At 36.6% G+C, this 26,690-nt stretch overlaps 1 protein-coding gene across 9 annotated transcripts in view; it reads left to right on the forward strand.

Annotated features, from left to right (window-relative positions):
• PUM2 (pumilio RNA binding family member 2) overlaps positions 1–26,690 on the forward strand; it is a 103,772-nt gene that overhangs the window by 46,659 nt on the left and 30,423 nt on the right. For 6 of the 9 annotated variants that reach the window (XM_032353213.1, XM_032353212.1, XM_032353215.1 and 3 more), the window contains 6 exons: positions 2,816–2,941; positions 5,920–6,062; positions 7,239–7,368; positions 19,590–19,733; positions 19,851–20,141; positions 24,290–24,526. In XM_032353213.1, the coding sequence (XP_032209104.1) occupies positions 2,816–2,941; positions 5,920–6,062; positions 7,239–7,368; positions 19,590–19,733; positions 19,851–20,141; positions 24,290–24,526 (1,071 nt within the window). The remainder of the gene's footprint in view (positions 1–2,815; positions 2,942–5,919; positions 6,063–7,238; positions 7,369–19,589; positions 19,734–19,850; positions 20,142–24,289; positions 24,527–26,690) is intronic. The other 3 variants (XM_032353217.1, XM_032353218.1, XM_032353214.1) reach the window with 2 other exon arrangements.

The following is a 26,690-nucleotide window of genomic DNA, read 5'->3' on the forward strand; positions in this document are numbered from 1 at the left end:
CTACAGTATAAAATGTCTTTGTGTGCATTTAAAAATGTAGAAGGATGTATGTTTTTATTTGTGTGCATGTATAAACACGCAGATACAATGTATATATATGTGCAAACATAAATAAGTATGTATTTATGTAATACACAAGCATATTTGATGTCTAGTACGTTGTAAATATTTCTTAAATGAATCGTGAGCTTAAAACAAGAAACTTCAGGTTCAATATGTATCCGTTAGGTAGAACTAATTCCTTGTTTTTCAGCTATCTGAAATTTCACATCTAACATAAATGTAGAGAAAGCTATGTTAAAATTATTTCTAAGGGCGCCTGGGTGGCTCAGTGGGTTAAAACCTCTGCCTTCGGCTCAGGTCATGATCCCAGGGTCCTGGGATCGAGCCCCACATCGGGCTCTCTGCTCAGTGGGGAGCCTGCTTCCTCCTCTCTCTCTGCCTGCCTCTCTGCCTACTTGTGATCTCTGTCTGTCAAATAAATAAATAAAATCTTTTTTTTTAAAAAATCATGAAATAGGGGTACCTGGGTGGCTCAGTGGGTTAAGGCCTCTGCTTTTGGCTCAGGTCATGATCCCAGGGTCCTGGGATCGAGCTCCGCATGGGGCTCTCTGCTCAGCGGGGAGCCTGCTTTCTTCTCTCTCTGCCTGCCTCTCTGCCTGCTTGTGATCTCTGTCCGTCAGATAAATTTAAAAAATTTAAAAAATTTAAAAAATAAATAAATAAAAATAAAATCACAAAATATGAAATACAAAAAAATTACATCTTGGTTTTGGGGTTTTGTAGTGGTATGAGATGACATGAATATCATTGCATCCATTGTTTTCTACTGTGACAAAGATAATTTATGGTAGAGGAACCAGAAGGAGATCTTGAAACCTTTGCTCTCAGGTGTACTTCAGGATCTAATTCTGAGGAAATGATTTTTTAAATAGTGCAGGGATTTTTATTGGACCCTTTGATTCTTCCTCTGTTAAAAGCAGCTTTTTCAAATGGCTTTTTGTGGCTGTGCATGAAATCAGTGCTATGGGCTATGGCCACTATTTCTAGAAATGAAATAGATTTATAGAAATTAATGAAAAGGAAAATTAAGTAAAAAAATAGAAAATAGGTTATGGTAGAACTTTATAAGGATAATGTTTTTGAGATTTTTGTGGCATGTATATGTATATATGGCCACCAGGTCGATGTGAAATATATTTCATACTGTGGGTCACAGTCAAAACATTTAAAAACTGCTGTAATGTAGAATGAAGTTTCTGAATCTTGATTTTAAGGTATAGATTTTAAGATAAGTGTTTCTTTTAAATACATTTTATAAAGTTAATTATGTCTGCATGTTTTTATATTCCTATGCCCCCTTCTTAATCATACTTACTTACTTATTAAAGATTTTATTTATTTATTTGACAGAGAAATCTGAAGCAGGTGCGGGGTGGTGGGTAGCAGGCTCCCTGCTGTGCAGAGAGCCTGATGTGGGGGCTCTGAGGGTTCGATCCCAGGACCCTGATCTGAGCAGAAGGCAGAGGCTTAACCCCCTGAGCCACCCAGGTACCCCTATTTATTTATTTTTAAAGATTTTCTTTTTGGGACACCTGGGTGGCTCAGTTGGTTAAGTGTCTGCTTTAGGCTCAGGTAGTGATCCCAGGTCCTGGCATTGAGTCCTATTATCTGGCTCTTTGCTCAGCAGGAAGCCTGCTTCTCCCTCTGCCTGCCACTCCCCCTGCTTGTGCTTGCTGTCACTCTCCCTCTAACAAATAAATAAATAAAATCTTGAAAAAAATAAAAATAGTTTTTCTTTTTAAGTAATGTCCTCACCCAACGTGGGGCTCAAACTCAATAACCCCAAGATCAGGAGTCATATGCTTTACCAGCTGAGTCAGGTACCCCATTAATCATATTTTAAAATTGAACCTTTTTGATTACTTTTAACACGCCCCTTTTATTATCTCCTCACCTTCAACTCGTCTCCATTATTTTCCAGAAGACACGCCTCTGGTAGTTAGTACCTTATGGTAAATATTACACACAGTGATTTCTTGATACCAGTAGTTCTCTTGTCTAATAGGTATTGCAAATGAATATTTTAAAATTTTTCCTAGCCTTTACGAAGTTTACATTGGCATACATTAGATGCAGAAGTTGCCTTAAAGTCACTATACGGCTGAAAGCCCTTCATTTTTCTTCTGTTGCTTTTGGGGTAAAGTCCAAACTACTTACGTTAACCCAGGAAGATCTTCATGGGTCTTCCTTCTGATTATAACTTGTTTTGTCTTCTCTTGCCCTAGAGCCACGCTTCATCCTACCTACTGCTTCTGAAGCTTAAGTACCCCTTCTCTCTGTGCCCATAGCACTTACTGTACTTTTACACTAATTGCTGATTTGCTTGCTGCTTTTTCTCATTGGATGGATTGATTTCTGAGGGCAGATCATATCTGACTTCACTGTTGAATCCTTAGCATATTGTACAGCTTAATAAAGATTTAATGAAAAACTACTGTTGAACAGTAGTAGTTCTAGCTCTCAACATTCATTGTGTGCCTGTTGTGCTAGTTCTGTGTAGTCATTTCATATTCAGTATCATTTAAATTCTCACAAAAAATCCTCTCAAGATGCGGTGATACAGCTGTTCATAAATGAGGAATCTGAATCAGGTTGTGTTAGTTACATGCCCAAGCTCATTCAGTTAATCAGAATTTGGACCATTACATACTCTCTCCTCCCCCACTCCAGATGAAGTATAGAAATGATTTTACCTAATGAAGAAAATCATGCTTTTCATTTTCACTCATTATTTCTCCCTTTTTATACGCAGCTGGTGTATTCTCAGCAGGCCTTGCTCCAGCTGCATTTGTGCCAAATCCGTATATTATCAGTGCTGCTCCTCCAGGGACTGACCCATACACTGCGGCGGGATTGGCTGCCGCAGCAACATTAGCAGGTACCTCACTGTCCAGCCTTGTTGCTTATTATGGATTTAGTTTTAATTCTGGTATAAACTTTGTTTTTGTCTATTTGGTCAATTTGAAGTACCTAAGAAATGAAACATTTATCTGAAATGAGCTGAAGTTTCCAGAGTTAGTTTACTATTTTTCCTATTGTAGTGCTAGGAAAAAGCCTAAGCCTGGTAACTCTTTCCTCATGCATAGTTGATGTACATTTTTGTAGTTTTGGAAATCTTACATTGTCAACCGCAGATCTTCCCTTTTGTGACCAGTGCTATTAACCACAGAGACATGGCAAAATAACGTCACTTCTCATAAAATAAATGGGGGCTAGGTGCTATAAATACCCATGTCAGGGAGAGTATGAGGTAAAGGAGCTTCAGCATTCTTGAGAGAATGAGTATTTAGAAAGTAGTTAGTTTATTTAGCTATTTAAAAATGTGCAAGCCAACTGAGGGGCAAAATGGAGAATTGGAGTTGGAAAAGAACTAACTGCCAAAACTGAAACTACCACTAAAAATCTAAAATTAAAGCCAAAACTATACAATGTTATGTGTTAGTGGTATAGCCATAAAGCTGGGGGGCAAATATTTTTAAACCCAAAACTATATTTATTGCAAGAGTTATGTGCTGGTCAGGTACCATCCTGTTGAACAAAGCAATTTGTTGATTTTCTGTACGATTATGAGGTTATTTTAGACTAAGTTGGGTATAGAGACAAATTAATGAGTCTAAGGTATGGGTTATTATGTTGGTCACAGGCAGAAACAAGGTAATATCAGCTACAGAGATGTATGTTCACTGGAGTAAGCCTGCCAGTTGAATTTCATAACTCTAGACTACCGTGTGTTGTTTTTTTTTTTTTTACTTTGTTCACTGATACGAATTGTCACTGATGAATAAGACCGTTTTAAACACCACTGCTGATAGTTACTATCATGACCAAGGAACAGTTACTCTTTTCTTGAGACTTCGGTACTCTTTATTTATACTCAAGACTTAAAATATTAAGAAGTCAGAAAATAAACGTTAATTTCACATTTTTGTTTGATAGCTTGCTTAGCAGACGGGAACTCATCTGTCATACTCAGTAGTTTCTCGTATAGATCTGCATGTGATTCCATAAAGAAGGGATGAACTGTCTTGGTGCTGGTTAACTGGATGTTAGTATGTAAAGTTTTGGTTTATTATACAATCTATGGAATCGAAAGAAACTCCTTTAAGAAATAGTTAGTTTTGAGAGTTAGCATTCTAGGCATTCTGGACTTAGGCAAAAGACCAGTGCTACCCAGTAGAAATACAATGTGAGCCAAATAATGTAATTTAGGTTTTTCTAGTGGCTACCTTAAAAAGCAAGTAAAAAAAACATAGAATTAATTTCAGTATTTGATTTAGCCAAAATATCTAAAATATCATTTTAATATAATTTTAAGTTACTAATAGATCTTTTACACATACACACACAAAACCACTCTGGGAGGAGTCCTCAAAATCTTGCATATGTATCATACTTCCAGCAGCACATCTCAGTTTGGGCTATCCAGTTTTTTAATTCTTATGTAGCCACAAATGGCCTCTGGCTTCTGTTTTAGACAGAGAGGTTCTAGGTAGGTGTCTTGACTTTTGTTTTGATAATGTATTCTTCCTTCATAAATCCTGTTAATAGTTCTCATTATAGATTGGTTTAAATTATCTTCAGAAATATATTTTATCTAAATTTTTTTAATGCTTTTTACTTTAGTTGATTCAGTCAATTGTACTGGGGTTTATTTTCCTCCAAAACAAAGTAAAACCAAGAGTTTAACTTTACAAAGTGTTAAAATATTAAAATCATATCTGTGGGATTTTAGGCCCTCTTTATTATATCAGTCAGTAATGATGACATCTTACTCATCAGCTTACTAATGGTGGGCCATGTTGTGTACATGGTCATTTCCTCTCCTAGAAGCAAATATTACCTTAAAGTAGAATAGAACAATAACAATTAATTCTATTTTTCCTACTTTGCTTTCACATGTCTGTGTCTCTGCTTTGTATTACCTAATTCTTTTTTGTCTTTTTTTTTTTTTTAAGTTTTTTTTATTTATTCATTTGACAGAGAGAGAGATCACAAGTAGGCAGAGAGGCAGGCAGAGAGAGAGGAGGAAGCGAGCTCTCTGCTGAGCAGAGAGCCCGATTTAGGGCTCCATCCCAGGACCCTGAGATCATGACCCGAACCGAAGGCAGAGGCTTAACCTACTGAGCCACCCAGGCGCCCCAGTTCTTTCTTGTCTTGACTCACTAGTCCATTTTCCTAATCATGTAAACATTGAAGTTTCATTTGTTTTCATGTGATTTTCAGTTGTTTTAGGAGAATTGTGACTAATTCTGTTCCAGATGTGAAAAATATGTTTAATAAAAACTTAATTTAAAAAAGAATATTTTTAAATGGAAGATTTACAATTCAAGTAACAGTTGTAGCGAGCTTGGTACCAGAATGTTTCCTATTTTTATGTTGTAGGTTGCAGATAAAAAGATAAAGTGTTTTTTATTGTTTTAATTCTTTTCAGTAGTCAGAAAATGACCTTTTTAATAAAGAGAATTTGAATTGAACATAGTAAACCCTACAATTTTAAGAAATCTAATGTTTCCTAAAAATACTATGTGTTTTCTAGTATCAAGCCCATCAGCTGGCATTCAGTAAATGTTGCATAGATTGCTAAGTGTCCTGTCAATTCATTGGCTCTCTTGACTTTAGCTTTACCTGAATACTTTGTCTTTTAATAGTCATATCTGAATGAGACTGTCCCCCTAATAGAATCAAAAAAAATAGAAAGTATGTAGCAGGTGTTAAGTGAGAAGAGAATTATAAGGACATTTGCTCTAAGTCTTAATATACTGTTCCTTTTTATGATCTAATGGTAACTGACTTCATTTATCTATAAAATGTAAGTAACTCTTTTTTCGGGGGGGTGGGGTGGGTTGTGGGGTTTAGGTCCGGCAGTGGTTCCACCTCAGTATTATGGTGTTCCGTGGGGGGTGTATCCAGCCAATTTATTTCAGCAACAAGCTGCAGCTGCGGCAAACAACTCAGCAAATCAGCAAGCAGCATCACAAGCTCAGCCTGGACAGCAACAGGTATAGGCCTGCCTTCATTAAATTAATACCTGGAGAGTCTTGAAATTCCAGGAGTTCTTTGTTTTCAATATCTGTGTCTTTTCATCTTCTTCAGTGTGTAATATAGTACCTAGTATCTAGTTGGTATACAAGTATATGGACTATATTTTTTTCTAATTATATGAATTTAAAGATTTGGCTGTATTCTATTTCTGTGTTTCTGTTATGAAACAGTCTTGAAATTTCTAGCAATTTTTAATTTTCTTTTCATCCCCTCTCCAGGTGTGCTAATTTCCCTCTCCAAGTAATTATCACTTTATTTTCTTCTCGGTACTTAAATTACTATTTTGAATATTACTATATATCTGATCAGGAAAGGATTCCTGCATACTTTATATTTTTAAGCAAGAGGAAAATATTTTCACTAAACATTAGATTTAACTTCTTAAAATAGAAAATGTTTATTGCACAGGTGTCCCTATCCCTCCCCAACCCCCCGCTTTCCTGGAACTATTTTAATAAATGTGGAAACACTATTGATTTCAGAATTCTGGTTGTCAGATTCTTCATAATTACACCGAAGAAGCAGTTTAATGCCAAGTACAGGGTTTACTTGACAGCTAAATTTTGTCTAAATTTCCTTTATATATTTGAATACTATATTGATGTTGTATTGAAACTGTCCTTTGGCTCAGTTCTTGTAGATTATACTACAACGTGATTTAATAAATTCTTTGGGCAAACATGAAAATATGCTACCTGAACAAGACACAAACCTATGTGTGAGGCTTACACAGGTGGTGTTAACAATGAATCCCCCTTGTCCTGAATTGGTATCTGTCTTTGTGAAATAAATATGATCTAAGATTTTGCCATTCCTCCCTCCAAATAAATTTCTTATTTTAATACTACATTGGTAAGTTAAAGAGCACAAATATTAGAAATAATTTTTCCCAAAGGCCTTCTAAAATCTCCATATTACTTAAGATTGTTCTAGTTGTCAAGAGCCAGTGATTGTGTTTTTGAATTTAAATATTTTACATTTTTTCATGCTAAATCAGCATTTCATTGCACATAATAAATATGTTCAAAGACTATCCAGAGATCCTTTATCATATGTACAGAGTTGCCTGGGATAAATTTATGTATCTGTTATTTGATAATTTCATTTTTAAGGAAATCATTTGTCCTTTGTAGGTTCTCCGAGCTGGAGCAGGTCAGCGCCCTCTTACTCCCAATCAGGGCCAACAAGGGCAGCAGGCAGAATCACTCGCAGCAGCAAATCCAACTTTGGCCTTTGGTCAGGGTCTTGCTACCGGCATGCCAGGTATATAGTTAGTTAATCGTAGAAGTTTGCATAGGTTTGAAACGTTAAATGTAGACACTCACATTGAAGAGTGAAAAAAATCAAGAAATGTTTTTAGAATCTTGCTTACATTGTAGTTAGTATTTTAGAGCTCAGATGCCAGTAGTTGAAATCAGTACTATTGTGAGACTTAGCAGGGATGGCATACATGTACTAGGGTTCTTAATGTGTCCGTTTTTTTTCTTCTGTTTATGGCATAAGCTGTAGCATTCTCCCAGCTCACCACAGCCCAGAATTCTGAAGCAGTCCTTCAAGAAATAAAATCAGTTTAGAGTTGGCATGTAAGATAAATCTTGTTTCTGTTTGCCATTGCAGCCAAAGAAAGTCATTTTGTTAATACTGAGAAGTTTGCAGCTAAAATTTTCCACTTTGAACATTGTTCCATTGTGTTCAGCTCATTTTATAGTATTGGTTTTTTTTTTTAAATATTTTATTTATTCATTTGAGAGAGAGACAGTGACAGAGAGAGAGAAGGTCAGAGAGAGAAGCAGACTCCCTGTGGAGCTGGGAGCCCGGTGCAGGACTCGATCCCGGGACTCCAGGACCATGACCTGAGCTGAAGGCAGCCACCTAACCAGCTGAGCCACCCAGGCGCCCATAAACTGTTGTTACTTATAACTTGGACAGTGTCTTTGAAAATATGCCTATGAAAGCCTAATACAAAGAAAGTTACAAAAATTTCTTCCCATTAACAGACTACAACTCTCAGAAAGGGCCAGCAGGGCACCTGGGTGGCTCAGTGGGTTAAGCCGCTGCCTTCGGCTCAGGTCATGATCTCGGGGTCCTGGGATCGAGTTCCGCATCGGGCTCTCTGCTCAGCAGGGAGCCTGCTTCCCTCTCTCACTCTCTGCCTGCCTCTCTGCCTACTTGTGATCTCTGTCTGTCAAATAAACAAATAAAATCTTAAAAAAAAAAAAAAAAAAAGAAAGGGCCAGCAAAATACATGTATTTGTGAAGAAGATTTTTTTAATACAAAATTATAGATACAAATTTACTACTTTAGTAATAATGGAAAGAAGGTATTTTTTAATCCTAAACAAGCAGCACTTGTTACATTTTCAAAGTGAAATTTAAAGCTGCATTTGAATATCAGTAGGTAATAGGTCACTTCCTATTCTTCATTCTCTTCACTCCTAAAGACTCACTTTCTCTTTTAAGTATGCTATTTTTTCAGTCTTAGTATATGAGTAGTTATATAGATTACTTATTAATGAAATGTGAGTTCTGGTTTCCATTTAATCGTAATGCAGTTATATTTTCTATTCATATCACTTAGGAAATGTGTTTAAAGTATGGGAACATATGTCGTTGAGGGTTTCTTTTATGTGTTCTGTGCTGCTGAATACTTCTGTATGTTACTTTTAAGGATTTCTCAATTCATTGCATTCATTCTATTTTCTCATTTTATCATCTTGTCTAGCCCTCTGGATAAAGAGAAGATGTTAGTACTGCAGTCCCTGAAGTACAAATAATAGAATGGATGTGGTTCTCATTTTCTTTCTTTCTTTCTTTCTTTCTTTCTTTCTTTCTTTCTTTCTTTCTTTCTTTCTTTCTTTCTTTTTTTTTTACCGCAGCCATGTACTTGCTTCAGGGAAGCTGCTTTCCTGGAGCCATTGTGGATTAGAGACCTTTGAGAATGTACTGGGAAGCTGAAGTTGTAGATGTGGAGAGACATGGAAACAAGGCTAAAGGGAACTGAGCTGAGACTTTATTGAAGACACTGCTAAGACTACTCTGGGCTCCTCTTTCTTTCTTTCTTTCTTTCTTTCTTTTTTTTTTTAAAGATTTTATTTATTTATTTGACAGAGATCACAAGTAGGCAGAGAGGCAGGCAGAGGGGGCGGGGGAAGCAGGCACCCCGCTGAGCAGAGAGCCTGATGCAGGGCTTCATCCCAGGACCTGAGATCATGACGTGAACCAAAGGCAGAGGCTTAACCCACCGAGCCTCCCAGGCACCCCTGGGCTCCTCTTTCTACCCCTCACTTAACTTTTAAGCCCTGCTTCCATGATTCCTTTGCAGTAACCCTAATACTAACTCAGTAACAATTGCAAATTGTGACCTCCTTTCCTCCATTCTTAATTTTCTCAGTTCTTTGTTGTATTTGATCATATTGACGATGTCCAACTCTCTACAACTCCTTTGCTGTTATACTACCTCCTGTGATATTTTATTCTCCTGACTTTCCTACCTTACTCATGCTTTTTATCAGTCTCACTTTCCTCTGTGTATAATGGAAAGTATCTTCCTTAAAAATGGAAGATAGTCTGGCTAGTGATTAGACTTTCTAGAATCAGGTCTGCCAGATTGTTGTATCCCTTAGTTGTGTGACCTTGGTCAAGTTACTTTCCTCTTTGAACTGAACTTCCATTACTGGGACAGTAGATACTTTACTTTTTTGTCAGGAAAAGTTTATCTACTTTGACCTTTTCAGCCATCATCCTGACACCAGTATACTAAATGAGTTTATGTCTACATCTTGGATTCTTTGCTGGACACTTAACACATTTCTGCTTTCGTATAGGACATTATGATGTGTGCGTTTCAGCCACTCCTCAAACTGACAGTGTCAAAAAATGAACTCTCTCCCAGATTTACTTACCTTTCTGTGTACTCTATTTCACTATTAATTCCACTATCCTCTTTTTTCCCCAGTACCCAAACTAGTTTTATTTTCAACATTAAGTTTAAGTTGTCCCAGTTTCTGATACGTACAAATGTATATTCACTTAACTAGATATACATACATATAAATACATACAAACATAATTCCTATTCATAGTAATACTTTTGAGTTTTATCTATACAATTAATTTCAAGTCGGGTCAAATATTTCCTCTTTAACAATAAACCTAATCTGTTCATGAGACTCTTCATTCGGTATGGGGTAAGGAGTATAATCCTGGATAAAACTGGGATGGTCGGAACTGCCCCTAGCCAATACAGGGTACCTTGGTACAACTTAGAAAATGAGCCACATTGTCTCAGTAGACACAGCCATAGACCACCCATAAACTCAGCCTGGTGAGTGGAGCCCTACAGGATTTCAGCGGTCATGGGTTATTTCAGCAACGTACCCTTGTACAGGGCACGATCTCCATGTAGGTGGCCATCCTGGGGGGGCTGCTCAGTGGTGGTGCAAGCAGAAAGGAGTAATCAGGCCACCTTTGTACAGTTTTACTCTTGTTCAGAAAGACTGATTTAATTTGTCTGGCTGAATTTGGTCAGTTGGGGGGGGGGTGTCTCTTCTTCAAACCATTAATGTTGATTGAGCTCAAGAGAAAGGTCTCCTTGATGGAAGATCATATTCACACTCAAGTTTGCACATGGTTGTGCTACATGTAAGTGGACTTTGAAGGTTTAATCTTAAGAAAATAACCCAGTGTTGATTCTTGACTCCTGAAAATTATGCTGTCCATCTGGCTATAGTGTTGAAGTACAAACTAGAAGGTGGGCCTATTCCACAACTATTAAGATGAATTCACACTTGGAGTGGGAGCTCAGACCACTGCTCTTGAAGCCTCGGCTTGGCCGCCTTTACCTAGGAGTAGTGTGGAGGGGTTGAGGGGAGGAGAGAGAAGCTAGCAAGCAATCTCTGCTGCGCCCTGGCCCCAGGCCCATGGGCCAGAGAACCAGGACCATGGACACCCCTATCTGCACACCTCAGTGAGGCAGGTGCACTTGGTTCCACACCCTCAAGGCTGTCCACTATCCTCTGGAACTAGAAACTAATGGTTTCAGCCGCAGTATCATCTTCAACTCTTGATTCTCTTCTGTGCTTCACATTAAGTAACTTGTCTGTTCTTACTCATTCTGTCTCCTGTTCATTTCTTTTATCTCTGCTGTTCTTGTTCAGCCTTTTCCTTCTCCTCCCACTAACGCTGCCTCCAGGCTTTTCTCTTCATCTTTTTATTCTCCTTTCACTTACCATTCAAAAATACAGGTTTATACCATTCTGGTTCTTAACAGTTTTAGTGATCTAGTCCCAGACTGATTGGTAGTATCCTTCTATAGTCCTATGCTTTAACACACTAGATCATATTCTGCCCCTCAAAAATACTTGTACTTTTATGCCTCTAGCCCTACTAACTAATGGCTTTTCCCTTAAGTAACCTTTTGTACATTTTAAGCAGAATTGAGATGTAGAGTTTAACATTTTCCTATTTTTAACGTAGGTTAATAAACATTTTGTAATTAGCTTTGCTTGTCATTCTTTTTTTTTTTTTTTTTTGCTTGTCATTCTTTAAAATCCTTTCTATGATATCTTCTTAATCTCTTTACCAGTGCTTTTTCATTAATAATTACTCTTCCTTTTCCCATCTGTAGCATATAACTTGCACCTTTCTTTAGTACTGCTGTCTGCCTTGCATTTCATTAGCTATATTTGTGATTTATTTTCTTTAGTCTGCACTTACTACCATGTTGAAAGGTAGAAAATGTTTTAGAGTGGAACAGCATTTTCTATTTCTCCCTGAAAGGTAGTTTAATAGATCAGTGTCATGTCTTAAAATGGCATCTTAGAATTAAGGAAATGGTACATTACCTCCTCTACTATACAGTTTTTGAATGTGGAGACCATGACTGGTTTTTTTGTTTGTTTGTTTTTGTTTTTTAGCTCCTGTGTCTTTTTACACTTGCTCAGTAGTAGAAAGATAAATAGAAATTAGAAGCTTTTGAACTGAATGATCATGAAAATGCTAAAAATTTAAGCTTATGAACTACACCTAAAACAACATAGAAGTGGGGACTATAAGAGGCTCAAATGCGTACAGTAGAAAGTTTCTATAGGAACTATAAAAGGAAAAGAATAGCCCAAAGATTTGAAAGAAGAAAACCAAATGATAAAGGTGAGAGCTGATGTGAATGAAATCAATGGCAAATCTACAGTAAAGAGTCAGGTTATACCAAAAGTTACTTTCTTTGAGAAGACTTAATAAAATTGATAAAACTCTGACTTATCAAAAAAATTAGAACAGACATAAATAGCCATTATCAGAAAAATTTAATAATCATTGGAAGGTATTAGGAACAATCTCATATTAACAAATGGAAAATTTAGACCAAATGGACAAATAACTAGAAAAATGTAACTTACCAGACTGGAGGCTATATAGAAAATCTGAAGTCCGTTACCATTAAGAAAATCAGTGGAGTAACCAAAATTTTCCCTCACAAAATCTTAAGGCAAACATTAAGTGCTGAATACTAGGTATTTGAGGAGGAAATCATTTCTATTTATTTTATTTTTATTTTATTTTAAGATTTTATTTATTTGACAGAGAGATAGCGATAGAGGGAACACAAGCAGTGAAATGGGAGAGGGAGAAGCAGGCTTCCCACTGAGCAGGGAACCTGGTGCGGGGCTCGGTCCCAGGACCCTGGGGTCACGACCTGAGCCAAAGGCAGACACGTAACGACTGAGCCACCTAGGCACCCCTAATTTCAATTTTTAAAATTCTAGGGAATAGAAAAAGAGGGTTTGCTTCCCAAGTCATTTTACGGTACTAGCATAATCTAAACACTAAATAAATAATAAGTGTATACTCTGTCAAAATACTACTGGCATTTTTCATAAAACTAGAACAAACAATCCTAAAATTTGTATAGAACCAGAAAAGACCCCAAATGGCAAAAGGAATCTTGAAAAAGAAAAGCATAGCTGGAGGCGTCACAGTTCTGGACCTCAGACTATATTACAAAGTTGTAATCGTCAAGACAGTATGGTCCTGGCACAAAAATAGATGCATACATAAATAGAACAAAACAACCCAGAAGTGGACCCACAACTGTATGATCAGCTCATTTTCAACAAAGCAGGTAAGAATATCTGGTGGAAAAAAGTCTCTTCAATAAATGGTTTTGGGAAGATTGGACAGCTATATGCAGAAGAATGAAACTGGACCAATTTCTTATACCACACACACTAATAAATTTAAAATGGATGAAAGACCTGTATGTGAGATAAACCATCAAAATCCTGGAGAAGAACACAGCAGCAGCCTCTGACATCAGCCATAGCAACTTTTTACCAGACAAATCTCCTGAGGTAAGGGGAAACAAAAGCAAAAATGAACTACTGGGACTTCATCACGATAAAGTTCTGCACAGCAAAGGAAACAGCAAAACAAAAAGGCAACCTTCAGAATGGGAGACGATGTATGCATATGACATCTGGTAAGGGGTTAGTATCTAAAAATCTATGAAGAACTTAAACTCAACACCCAAAAAACAATCCAGTCGAGAAATGGGGAGAAGACTTGAATAGTCATTTTTCCATAGACACACAGTTGATTATACCAGACACATGGAAAGCTACTCAACATCACTTGGCATCAGGGAAATACAAGTCAGAACTACAAAGAGATACCACCTCATACCTGTCAGAATGGCTAAGTTTAACAATACAAGAAACACGTTGGTGAGGATGCAGAGAAAGGGGAACTCTAATACACTGCTGGTGGGACTGCAGACGGGTGCAGCCAATGTGGAAAACAGTAAGGAGGTTCCTTACAGTTAAAAAATAGAGCTACCCTAAACAAACAAACAAAAAAAATAGAGCTACCCTGTGGTGCAGCACTTGCACTAAGTAGGTATTTGCTGAAAGGATGCAACAATACTGATTCGAAGGGTACATGCACCCTGATGTTTAAAGTGGCATTATCAACAATGGCCAAACTGTGGAAAGAGCCCAGATGTCCATTGAATGATGAATTTAAAGATGTGTGTATATATACACACACAATGGAATATTACTCAGCCATTAGAAAGAATGAAATCTTGCCATTTGCAATGATGTGGTTGGAGCTAGAGTGTATTATACTAAGTGAAATAAGTCAACCAGAGAAAGATAAATACCATATGATTCAATTATATGTGGAATTTAAGAAACAACAGATGAACGTGAGGTAAGGGGAAAAAAAAAAGGGAGGCAAACCATAAGACAGACTCTTGTTAATAGAGAACACACTGAGGGTGGGTGGAGGGATGGGTATTAAAGACAGCACTTGTAGGGATGCCTGGGTGGCTCAGTGGGTTAAAACCTCTCCCTTTGGCTCATGATCCTGGGGTCCTGGGATCGAGCCCCACATCTGGCTCTCTGCTCAGTGGGGAGCCTGCTTTCCCCTCACTCTGCCTACTTAATGATCTCTTTCTGTCAAATAAATAAATAAATCTTTTAAAAAAAAAAAAGGCAGTTAGGCTGAGTACTGAGTATTGTATGTAAGTGGTGAGTCACTAAATTCTACTGAAACCAATATTACACTATACGTTAACTAGAATTCACATAAAAACTTGAAACATAAAACGTATCGTCAGTATTAAGTAGAAATAAAAACGTAAATTTACATTGATTGGAAAGTAAAAATCATTCTACCGTAATACTTCTTAGTCTTCATCTCTTCATAAAATTTGCTTTAAAATTACAAATCCTTAAACATAGCCAAATATTTGGGGGGGGCACTTGGGTGTTTCAGTCAGTTAAGAGTCTGCCTTCGGCTCAGGTCATGATGCCAGGGTCCAGGGATCTTGCCCCAAGTCAGACTCTCTGCTCAGAGGGAAGCCTGCGTCTCCCTCTCCCACTTCTCTTGCTTGTGTTCCCTCTCATTGTATCTCTCTGTCAAATAAATCTCCAAAAAAAAAAAAAAAAAAGTAAAATCTGTCAAGGACCATATAGAAAAAAATTACAGGCCAATCACACTTAGAAATAGGATTTAGAAAATTTTTTTTTTTTTTAAAGATTTTATTTATTTGTCAGAGAGCTTGAGCACAGGCAGGCAGAGAGGCAGGCAGAGGCAGAGGGAGAAGTAGGCGGACCGCTGAGCAAGGAGCCCGATGTGGGACTCGATCCCAGGATGCTGGGATCATGACCTGAGCCGAAGGCAACCGCTTAACCAACTGAGCTACCCAGGCATCCTAGGATTTAGAAATCTTAAATTACATATTAGCAAGTCAGATCTCGCAGTATATAAGGAGAATAATACACGATGAAGAAGTTGATTTTATCCCAAGAATTCACGAGGAACTTCAGGAAGTCACATTGTGTAATTTGCCACATTAAAAGATTAAAAAGAAAGCAGTCTCAAGGAACGAATTCTCTAAAGATACAGGAAAGGCATAACAAAGTCATATATTGATTAAAAACAAAAAGCCTCTGGCAGGTTAGGATTAGAAGATAACTTACTTAATATGCTAAGGGGGGAATTGACTCCCCCCTCCATGATTAACTACCTCTTTATGGGAAATATTTTGAAAAGTTTTCTTTAACATAAACAGTCTTGAAGCACTGAAAAAATAAAATTAAATTTAAAAAGTAATTTAAAAAGTTTTCTTTATGACTGGGAACAAGACAGGTTTCAGCATGTTAGAGACCCTAGCAATTGCTATAATATGGGAGAGAGATGAGAAAATTCTGTAAAGGAAGAACTAAAACTCACTATGAGAAAATACAATTGTCTATTAAATGATAAAGTAGATAAAGTATTAGGATTAAAGTGTTAAGATTTTTGGATATGAAAAGCAGTTTAAAAATCTTTTACTAGCATATTGTTTGAAAAATGAAAAAAAAATTTGGGGGAAGTGAGTAAGAGCATGAGGGGGGGTGTTGGGGTGAGGACCAGAGGGAGAGGCTGAAGCTGACTCCCTGCTGAGCAGGAAGCCCCATGGGATTTTCAGGATCCAGAGATCATGACCTGAGCCAAAGGCAAATGTCACCCAGGTGCCCCTGAAAATGAAAAAATTTAAAGCTGGTTACTTAGAGCAGTAGCAAGTACTTCCGGCTAAATTAAAAAAAAAATTAAAGATTTTACTTATTTAGGAGAGAAGGTCAAGAGGGAGAAGCGGACCCCCCGTGGAGCTGGGAGCCACATGTGGGACTCAATCCCAGGATTCCGGGATCATGACCTGAGCCGAAGGCAGTTGCTTAACCAACTGAGCCACCCAGGCACCCATAAATTAAAAAAAAAAAATTATGGAAGTGTGATTTCTATGAGAAGCAGGTTTGCTTAGACATTAAAGGATGCCTAAACAGAGATACATCTGAATAGGTCGATACTTTAAATACGTCACTTCTTCCCCTGTTAACTTGTAGTTTCAGTCATTTCCAAACAGAATTGCTAACAGTTCTTCCTTTGGTATTTTGACAGCTGGTAGGAAAATTTAATGAAAATGCAAGGGGTCAATCAAGATAAAGCCACACAGGTTTAACAAATAAGTAAAAGGACTTGCTCTGTTCTGCAGTTAAATTACTGCATGGAGAGAGAAACAGACCAGTGGAACAGAGTAGAGTCCCCAAAGGTGAGCTCCCCAGAGAAATGACACCTAAGAGCAAAGAAACCCTACAAAGCTTTAAGGAGGGGAATAACTTGTTTTACAGGAAAGGTGAAATACAGTTGATTGGGAAATAAGATGAAACTGAACTTCAGCCCTACTTTGTGTTAAATAACCAACTCCATTTGGATTTTTAGACCTATATATGAAAAGTGGAATTTTAAAGCAATTAGAATATAGGGAACTTATTATAAAAATAAAGGAAATAATAAATTTGACACCATTACCGCAGACATCGCTGTAAAGAGAATAGGAGGTCAGGCTAGGAATGGAAAAAGATATTTGCTACATATTAAAATAGTGAAAGACTTAGATACAACATAAAGAATTCTAAACTACTAAGATAAGGCAGCCCAATAGGAAAATGGGTAAAAGACTTGAACTAGCCCCTTCCAAGAGAAAATCCAGATGTCCAGTTGGCATTTGAAAAGTTGCTCAACCTCCTTCTAGGAAGAAATCAAAACCACAACGGATTACTTCTGTTTATCTTCCAGATTAGCCACATTTAAAAGTCTAAGAATATAAAGTGGTGTTAATGTCACAGAGCAGTTGAAATACCAAAGTATTAAGAGTGTAAATTTGCACAATCATTGTGTCAACTCCTTAGATGACATACCTTGGAGTAGGAAAATCTGCATACTTTATGTACCAGGATACATGTACCACAGTTTTTATAGCAGTGCTATTGGCGGTGTCCCCAAATGGGGAATGGTGTAAATGTAGAACAGATGAAGGCATTGTGGTATCGATCCAGTGAGCTGCTATACAATAATGGAAATGTATGTGTCTATACATACATGCAAATTTTTAAATAAACCAAAACAAATGATGGTTAAGGAGGGAGGCATTTATGGGTAGTAGAGTAGTGTGTAACATGAAGAGATTATGGTAGAGCAGGGACATGAGAGAAAGAGTTCAGGGCAGTTTTCTATTTCTTAACTTGGATGGTGGTTACAGTTATTTTGTTGTCACTGTACTTTTCGGTTTTGTACTCTTTATGTGTTTTATTTCAAAATAACAGTAAATTCTTAAACACAAAGTATTGTGCTTTGTCAGTAGAGTACATTTTCTGTACTTGAAAGAAAATTAACTCAGCATCCGCTTTCCCCCTATGGCTCTTTCTACAGCAGAACTCCTCAGAAGCATTGTCTGTCCTTGTTTGTGGTTCTTCCATTCTTGACTCAATTTACCACAGTTTGGCTTTCATCCCTTACTGTAATGACATCCATGTCGCTAATCCCATTGGTCCGTTTTGAATTCTTAATAGCTTTTAGCTGCATTTGACATACTTGATCATTGAGCCTTCACTGAAATTCTTTATCCTTTGGCCTACAAGAGGCCACATCTCAAATTCTTTCATCCTTACTGGCTATTGCTTCGTGGTTTCTTTCCTGATTCCTTCTCTCTCCAACCTCTTAATGTGAAGTTCTCTGTCCATAGATCCCTTTTGAATTTTCTTGGTGATTTCATCGTTTATAGCTCCAGCCTGGTCTTCTCTTCTAAAGTCAGGACATTTATTTATTTATTTATTTATTTATTTATTTATTTTTAAGACTTTACTGATTCATTCATGAGAGACAGGGTAGAGGGCGGTGGAGGCAGAGGGAGAAGCAAATTCCTTAGTGAGCAAGGAACCTGATGGGGGACTCGATCCTAAGACCCATGGATCATGACCTGAGCCGCAGGCAGACACCCAGTAACTGAGTCATTAGGCGCCTCTAAAGTCATGACTTCTCTTTGACATCTCCCGTTGGATATCGAATAATTTCTCAGATTATCACCTTTATTCTGTGAGGAGAGGACTTGAAAGCTCTGCATTCCCTCCTAGATTTGCTCTATATGTCTATTCATTTATAATGAAACATTGCAAAAACAGTCAGAATTACTTAATTAAAAACAACCTTTGCATGTGAAAGGGTTGTTTGAACTTAAAACTATCAGAGGTTGCCAGTGCCTTTTTGCAAATGGTTGTCAGACTGCTGAGCCTGAATCCTTGTTGCAGTTTTAAGACAGCCTTTTTCAACCTGACTTCTGGGAGGGGAGAAGCTTTCCTGCTTAAAGTATCTTCTGTATGTAGTTAACTTCTCTCCTGTGCCTCTAGAGTGGTAATTATTATATACTATCTTTGGGAGAATTGGCAGAGTAGTCACTTTTCTGTTCACAATAGTTCCTTTCTGCTCTGTAGTAAAGATAAGGAATCCCTACTTAGAAAGGCTGCTAAGATGTAGACCTCACTCTCCTGTAGTTCTGAATAGCGCAAATTGTCACCTGCCTTGTGCTTAAGGCTATCCTGGAACTAATGCCTCCATGATTTTTAGCAACATTAGCTTGAGAACCTTTACAAAAAGAGTTACCGTACAATTTTAAAGTATCTGTTACATCATGACTTAAGTTTTTAAATGGATGCTTACAAATGAAAGTCTTAATTGAATGCTGGTAATGAGGCACTTGGTTTAGAACTTCATTAAAATTGCATAATAAACAGTTGTTACAGTGTTCTGCCTTGCATGCCTTAGTTTTTCCTCTTCCTCTCAGAACTATTAGGTAATATTTTTCAGGTATCCGTGCTTGATAGCTGGTAGTTTCTGTATTGAAGGTACCTCAAAATTCTGTGGTCCATAAATGGAAGGCAGCTCTTAAAATTTAGAGAAAACAATTTTACTTTCACTGTTATCATGTTTCCATATATTTTAAATAATATCTTCCCGGATGTGTTTGCTTTTCATATAACTACTCAATGATTTTATATTAACAGTATGTAATTATATTTTCTGGTTGATAAACACAAAAGCAGGGGTAAACAAACATGCATGTTTCTATAATGTTTTCATTAGTAAACATTTATTTTAATATTATCTAGGCTATCAAGTACTAGCTCCAACTGCCTATTATGATCAGACTGGTGCCTTAGTGGTTGGCCCTGGAGCAAGAACTGGCCTTGGAGCTCCAGTTCGTTTAATGGCTCCAACACCTGTTTTAATTAGTTCAGCAGCAGCACAAGCTGGTAAGTGTAACTGATGTTTTCAGGGATAATCTTTTTGTGGTGTTCTTTTGAAATCATTTAAAAATAGAAAATAGTCTTTTGAGCAGTTTCAAGAAGTATCTGAAATTTATTTTCCAGCAGCGGCCGCAGCAGCTGGAGGGACTGCAAATAGTCTTACAGGCAGCACAAACGGTCTCTTCCGGCCCATTGGCACTCAGCCACCACAGCAGCAGCAGCAGCAGCAGCCGCCAAGCACGAATCTGCAGTCTAATTCATTTTACGGGAGCACGTCTTTGACTAGTAGCTCCCAGAGCAGTTCTTTGTTTTCTCACGGACCTGGCCAGCCTGGAAGTACATCTCTTGGCTTTGGAAGCAGTAGCTCTTTGGGTGCTGCTATAGGCTCAGCCCTCAGTGGATTTGGTTCATCAGGTAAGTTGCCTTTTAAGATGAGTGTACTCTGCTAAGTGGACATGAGGTATACGTGTGTGTTGAATAATAAATATTAATAGCTTGTAGCGTAGAAAGGACAGGAATATAACACTGGTTTATTAGTTTAATTTTGTAGCAAAAAAACTGCCTCCTGCAAATCTTTTAAGCATTTATGAGTGTTTAGCTCATTTCAGGCAACCCATCTTTTACTAAGCTATAGTTATTTTTCCCTGGCTTTAAGAATTGTATTATTGAAATTTTTGTTTTAGGAAGGTTTGTTTGGAGCAATATATATTATACTAATGACTAGCTCTTCCTTATTCTCTATATAATGATTGAGGAAGTAAATATTTTGCCATCTTAAATTTCTGGTATTTTAAAATAATTGTCTTTGTGTGCTTATCAGGTAGTTTATTCTTACTAAATGCTAGTGGTTCATTATGATTTTCTTTAGTTGGTATGACATATAAAAATAAAATGAAATATTCTAAACAGAAGCCCCTAGGAAACTACCAATGTACTTATCTTTTAGACTAAATAATTGGGCCTTTATCCCTAAAATTTCATCTAAAAGGATGTTTCTTCCCATATCCTAGTTTTATATATACTACTTAAAAAATTAAATTTGAAGTATCTTCACAAAATAATTTACCCACAACAAAGTGATTTTGTAACTGAGGAATGACTACCTGAAGTCAGAAGAGGCCTGCATTGACTCCCCAGTGACATACCTTGTGTTAGCATTCTCTGAGGTTTCCAGAGTAGTCAGGAAATATGAGAGGAAAAACAGTGTACCCTAGGTCTGTTGGTACAGTGAATTCACAGCCTTTTCTTCATGAGGGACAGGGCAGTTTATTCAGACCTCAGGAGATTTTCCATTTTTGTTAAGTTCTAGAATCTATAATACCTGCTGCTTACCTATTTTCCCACCAACTTAAACTGTATGGTTTTCTGGTGAGGAAAATGGCAAAACTAACATGGGCCAGTTTTTATTAAGTATGTTTGCCTATTTTCTAAGAAAGGATCTTCTGAACTTTCAGCATTCATACTTACAAGAGGAATGGTCTAAAACAAGTAGAAACTTTTAGATGGAGGTTGCTTTTTTGTTATAATAAAGTATAATAAGGAAGTAATGACAGTTGCAGAACAAAAAGTTACCTAAAGAATGGGCACAAGAACTTCTAAGGGAAAATCAAATGAACATGGAGACTCTTTAATCTTTTAATTTTCCTACTTGAGTTTTTCATTTCTTTTGGAGTTCAATATTTTACTTCTTCCCAAGCACTCCCATAGGACTCATTTTTTGTTTCTAATACACTTGACAAGCATTTTCCTCAAGTATCCAGCATGCTAAAGAAAACCAAAAGAACGTATAACTTAACTTTGTAGAAATAACTAGTTTCTAGAGATAATAGAGAACAGAGAAGAGCTTTGATAAATCTCCTGTTCCCTTTTCTTATAAAATAATGTCACTGATGGTCTGGGATAGATTTGTAGGCCCCATTAATCCAGTTCTTTTAAATTCCCATTTGTCTCTTAGTTGCCCCCAGCATTCAGGAACGGTTGGCATGAACATTTGTTCCCTACAGATACTCCTGCAGATGCCTCTGTCCCAAAACTGATCTTCTTCATGCCTCCCTTATTTATAATCATTGCTTACACAATTCTGACTGCTAGTCTGGGTGCCTCTGTTTACCTTGCTTCAGAGAGCATGAGCAGCTGCCGCTCCTGGATGCCAGTACATAGTCTGTCATCTTCCCCTTCCTCTTGGACATTTTCTGAGAGTTCATTGACGTGCTGCACGTGTGTACTCTTAAAACAGGTCTACCCACGGCGGTTTCACCTTATGGCAATTCCATATCTCTGCGAAATTTAAAATGATACTGCGGTTATGTGCACATACACACACACAATCAGACACATTCTCCTACCTATATGAGGAAATTAACAACACTTACAGTATTAAATACCCTAGCTTATAACACAGTCGCCTAGGAAGGTTAGCCATTATAATATAGTAATTAAGTCATCCTTTCTATGACCCATTATTTAGTATTGCAAGTTTGTAATTTAACATTTTGTGCACAGTTGACAAGTGATTAGTGACTCCACTGTTGGTCTAAGCTTCTAGATGTTTTAGGTATACTTCGTTTCGTATTTCATAGTCGAAGTGTTGCAGAAAATTTAGGCATATAGTAAAAGTTAAGGAGCCAGATTGTTTAGGTTTAAAATAAAGCTATTTCTGAATTACTTTTAAATGTTTGGCTTGGCTTTTCCTTTTTGGAGGAAAATAATACTGCATGTGTCAAAACTATGGGGGGTTTTTTGTTTTTGTTTTTGTTTTTGTTTTTTTGCCAGGGGACTGACAGAGCTACTGCTCTCATTAGAGAGCTATTGTCTTTTCCTTGTCAGTTAAATTGTTTTCTGAAATAAATAGGAATTTTAAATTTAGCATGTTCTGGAACAATCACTTTGACAGTGTCCTTTTAAATTAAATTAGCATAGTTAATGTAGCATATGTTTGACAATTTTGCCAAAAGCAACTCAAACAGAAGTATTTATTCCATTAGTGTTTATATTTGGTTTTGCTGTTAGAATGCATAAAGTTAAATAGTATCCCTGGTACAGTATCTTAAAATGTGCAGTTTTCAATAAAACATGATAAGTGTTTCAGAAACCGTACTGTCTGGTATAAAAGGTTGACTTTTTGTTTTAATATTTTGCCTCATAGAGTTATGTGAGCCTGGTATTTTTCTTTTATAAGAATCCTCAATTTGGCAAAACCAATGTAATTGTTTTCTATCTGTATTATTAGCTTAACTTGGTCTACCCATCATGTGCTCTGCTTAATTTTTCCATTTATACCCTAATGACCTACTTATAATTGACTTGTGATTAGAAAACCAAGACCTAATAGAAACTTTAAAATTCTCTTGAAAAATGTTAACCATATTGGTCCGAATATAGAGCTTATTCTTCAAAAACTTGACAAGGAATGTAATATCAAATTCTCTCAGCTGTAAAAGGCATTTAGTTAAAAAACAAACAATAAAAAGACCAGTGTTCAGAAATAGGAAAAAAGCACTTGAAAATGTGGCCTCTAAGTGAGACTTCAGAATTGGGAGTTTTGGACAACCCTTTTAAACACTTGGTAAAGAATTTGATTATCCAGATGTGTTGATTAACAGATCTTGGGTTATTTTTTTGAGCATTCATCACTATATGGTAATGAGATTCTACCATCGTTTTATGATTTTGTGGAGTACAAAAGGAAAAAAGGACTAGAAGGTTGAATTTGGAATTAAGTAAAAAGAATTTAGTATGTAGTTCAGTGAGAGATGTATTATGAGAGAATTGTATATTAGCTAAGGGGAAAAAAAGGTTTATCAGTCTTCACTTGAGTAAGGGGCTCATAAAACTGGTAGTAGATATTTAGGAATGGAAGATCCCAAGGGGTAAGTGAAAGCATGTCTTTGGTGTGATAACAGTAATGAGAGCTATTAGTTTTCTAAAAGGAAGTTTAGTTTTTCCTATCTATTTTGTAACTTGTTGAAGGATAGGAACTATGTGTAATGTGAAAAGTACCGAAAAGTTAGTTGTCATCTGTATTTTGACTGATATTCGGGCCAATATGGACTTCAGGACTATGGTTTGAACACAAGCTAGAAGCCAAATTAAATGTGAATGGTGAGGGAAATGTATTAATAATCTGTTTATCAGTGTAATCCTTTCTTGGCATTGAGTTGAAGTCTAAGAACTTGATTCCAGAGATTAGGACACTACCAAAATTTAACCTTACTGGAATTTAATCTCCAGCATCTCCTAAAGCAGACACCTTACAATTTCAGGGTTTATAAATCATACCAGGGTATTAAAGCACAGTAATCATATGTGTCAATGGTAAATATGTGTGAAATAATAAACATATGAGTGCTCTGTTAAGTATTTGGTTACTTTATTGGGGTGCATTTATACCCTTTTATGATTAATAAGTTAGTTTATATAGTTATCACAGTAATTATCTTCTCCATAATGTTTCTAAAAATAATTATTGTGATCACTTCTGTTATTTCCCAGCAAGAGTTGGGGATAGGTTTTATTCAGTTAACACATGTATGTAATTAGGGTTTTTTTTATTTCTTCTTCAGTTGGCAGTTCTGCAAGTAGTAGTGCCACAAGGAGAGAGTCTCTATCTACTAGCTCTGACTTGTACAAAAGATCTAGTAGCAGCCTAGCACCCATAGGGCAACCATTTTACAATAGTCTGGGATTTTCCTCCTCTCCAAGTCCAATAGGCATGCCTCTGCCAAGCCAAACTCCAGGACATTCACTTACGCCACCGCCATCACTTTCATCACATGGATCCTCATCCAGTTTGCATTTAGGTAAAAAAAAAAAACCAAAACCCTTTTTATTTGTATGTATACATGTAAGTGTGTTTGTGTGTGTGTTTATAATATATGTAAAATATTTAATGTTGGATAAAACATGCCAAATTGCTTTTGCTTTTAGATATTAGCCTTTTGAAAAAGTTTTACTTTTGTGAAAATTCAAAGTGAGGGTCTAATGTACAGTAAGGTAAAGACCCCTGTGTATCTTATGTTTCTTTTATGAAATACAGTGGTGTGTTTTTTCTTGTCTGTGCTTTTGATTTGTGTGTGTTTTAGATCATCTGAAAAGTCAACTGTTTAAACATGATAGTAAAAGAAATTTCACTGTTGCAAGTTTTTGCACACCTAAAGGAAAACATTAGTCAGATAGTTACTGAAATTCAAATAATTTAGTTTAGTACAATGGTTTCTGCTTTGGCCTTTGAATGCCTGGAGATTTTACCAAAGGTTGTATCAGGGTATATGACTTAATACGTTTGTGAGTTAGAGTCTTAAGGGTTTGGTCCATATGCTCTTACTTTTGAATATGTCTTTTAAGAAAAACAATGTTTTAGGCTTGTTATATCTTTGAATTTGGAGCATTTAGAACTTTTGTATCTTTCTGTATGTTAAAATTGCCCCCTACCCCAAGATTATTGAGGTGGTGGTTACCCTTTTCCCTCTCCAGGAAATATTTACTCATGTAGTTAACAGAATATTTTTAAGAGATTTTGGATATCAGAGGCTATATATGAATCTGTGTCTCTTTAAAGAAAGTATTTGATTAAAATTAGGTTTCGAATTTTTGTAATTTTAGTTAACTCAAAACTGAGATTTGTGCTTGGAAAGATTAAATCAGCTTGTGATTTAAAAAGAAATGTTGCTGTTGTTAGCAAAGATAAGTTAGTGATTGTATTTGACCCCTGTCCCCAGTCATAAGGGTATAGCAGTTTTTTTCCTAAAGTTCGTTAACGTAAGTGTCCATGTAACAAAGGGATCTTTTGCATCATTTAGATACATCTCAGGGTGAAGTGGCCTAGATTTTTAAAGGCCGGTCCTGTGCCCCAAATTCTGGGTCCTTGCTCTTTTGTAGATATTAAATATATACAAACTATTTATTTGATTTTTAAAGGCCAGTCCTGTGCCCCAAATTCTGGGTCCTTGCTCTTTTGTAGATATTAAATATATACAACTATTTATTTGATTTTTAAAGGCCAGTCCTGTGCCCCAAATTCTGGGTCCTTGCTCTTTTGTAGATATTAAATATATACAACTATTTATTTGGGTGGGGCCCTAAGATCTCCTATACAGCACTATTTGTGTAAACTTAATCAGTTTTTAGCCTGACACCTTTGTTCATTTACCTTCTTTTCTTGATCATGGGAGCTGCTTAGTTCCTGATCTATATTAATACTCTGCTCGGACCTACTCATTCCCACCACTCCCATGTAAGACATGCTTTTGAAACTTTGAAATGTACACAAAAATTTGGAACATAGCAAGCCTAAGGATAGGTCTTTCATAATAGTTTTGTGTTTTATTTGTTAAAAATTATATTTGTCATGTCCTGTCCTTACATAGGTAAGTTCCAGATCAGATTCCTGTCAATTGTTATAGCTTATGTTGTGCTTTAGGGCCTGTAAAAATGGCATTAAATATTCTACATAGCTTATTTAGAAATTAGAAATATAAATGACTTTTTAGATGTATCTATAATTAAATAGCAACCAAGGTATTTTTCTTCAGACTAAAGAATCCAGCTGTGTAGGTGCTTAGGAAAGAACTTCTTGTTACTTAAGAGAAATAGTCATCACTTGGGCCAGCATTTCTGCATTATAGCCTGATACTTCTGTACGCAAAGTTAAACGCCTTAGTTTAAACGCATTAGCTGGAAATCTGTTATTTTAATACACCTCTGATTGGAATTATCTGTAGATTATTTTCTTTTGTATTCTCCCAGTTTCCTTTAGTTTTAGTTGTTGTATGGCTGACAATGTTAACAAGGACCATATGGACCCTGGCAGGTTGGAATAATTTAATAGATTTAATAAATTTGCTCTTTATGTAGTGTTCATATAATCTATTTGCTTTCATCTTATTGAATCACAGTACAAGACTTACATGCTCTCTGGTCTAAGAACATAATTTTAAGTTGTATGTCCTTTAGTGGATTTCATCA

This window comes from Mustela erminea, chromosome 7 (genome assembly GCF_009829155.1).
Source record: "Mustela erminea isolate mMusErm1 chromosome 7, mMusErm1.Pri, whole genome shotgun sequence".
In the NCBI taxonomy this organism is placed as follows: Eukaryota; Metazoa; Chordata; class Mammalia; order Carnivora; family Mustelidae; genus Mustela; species Mustela erminea.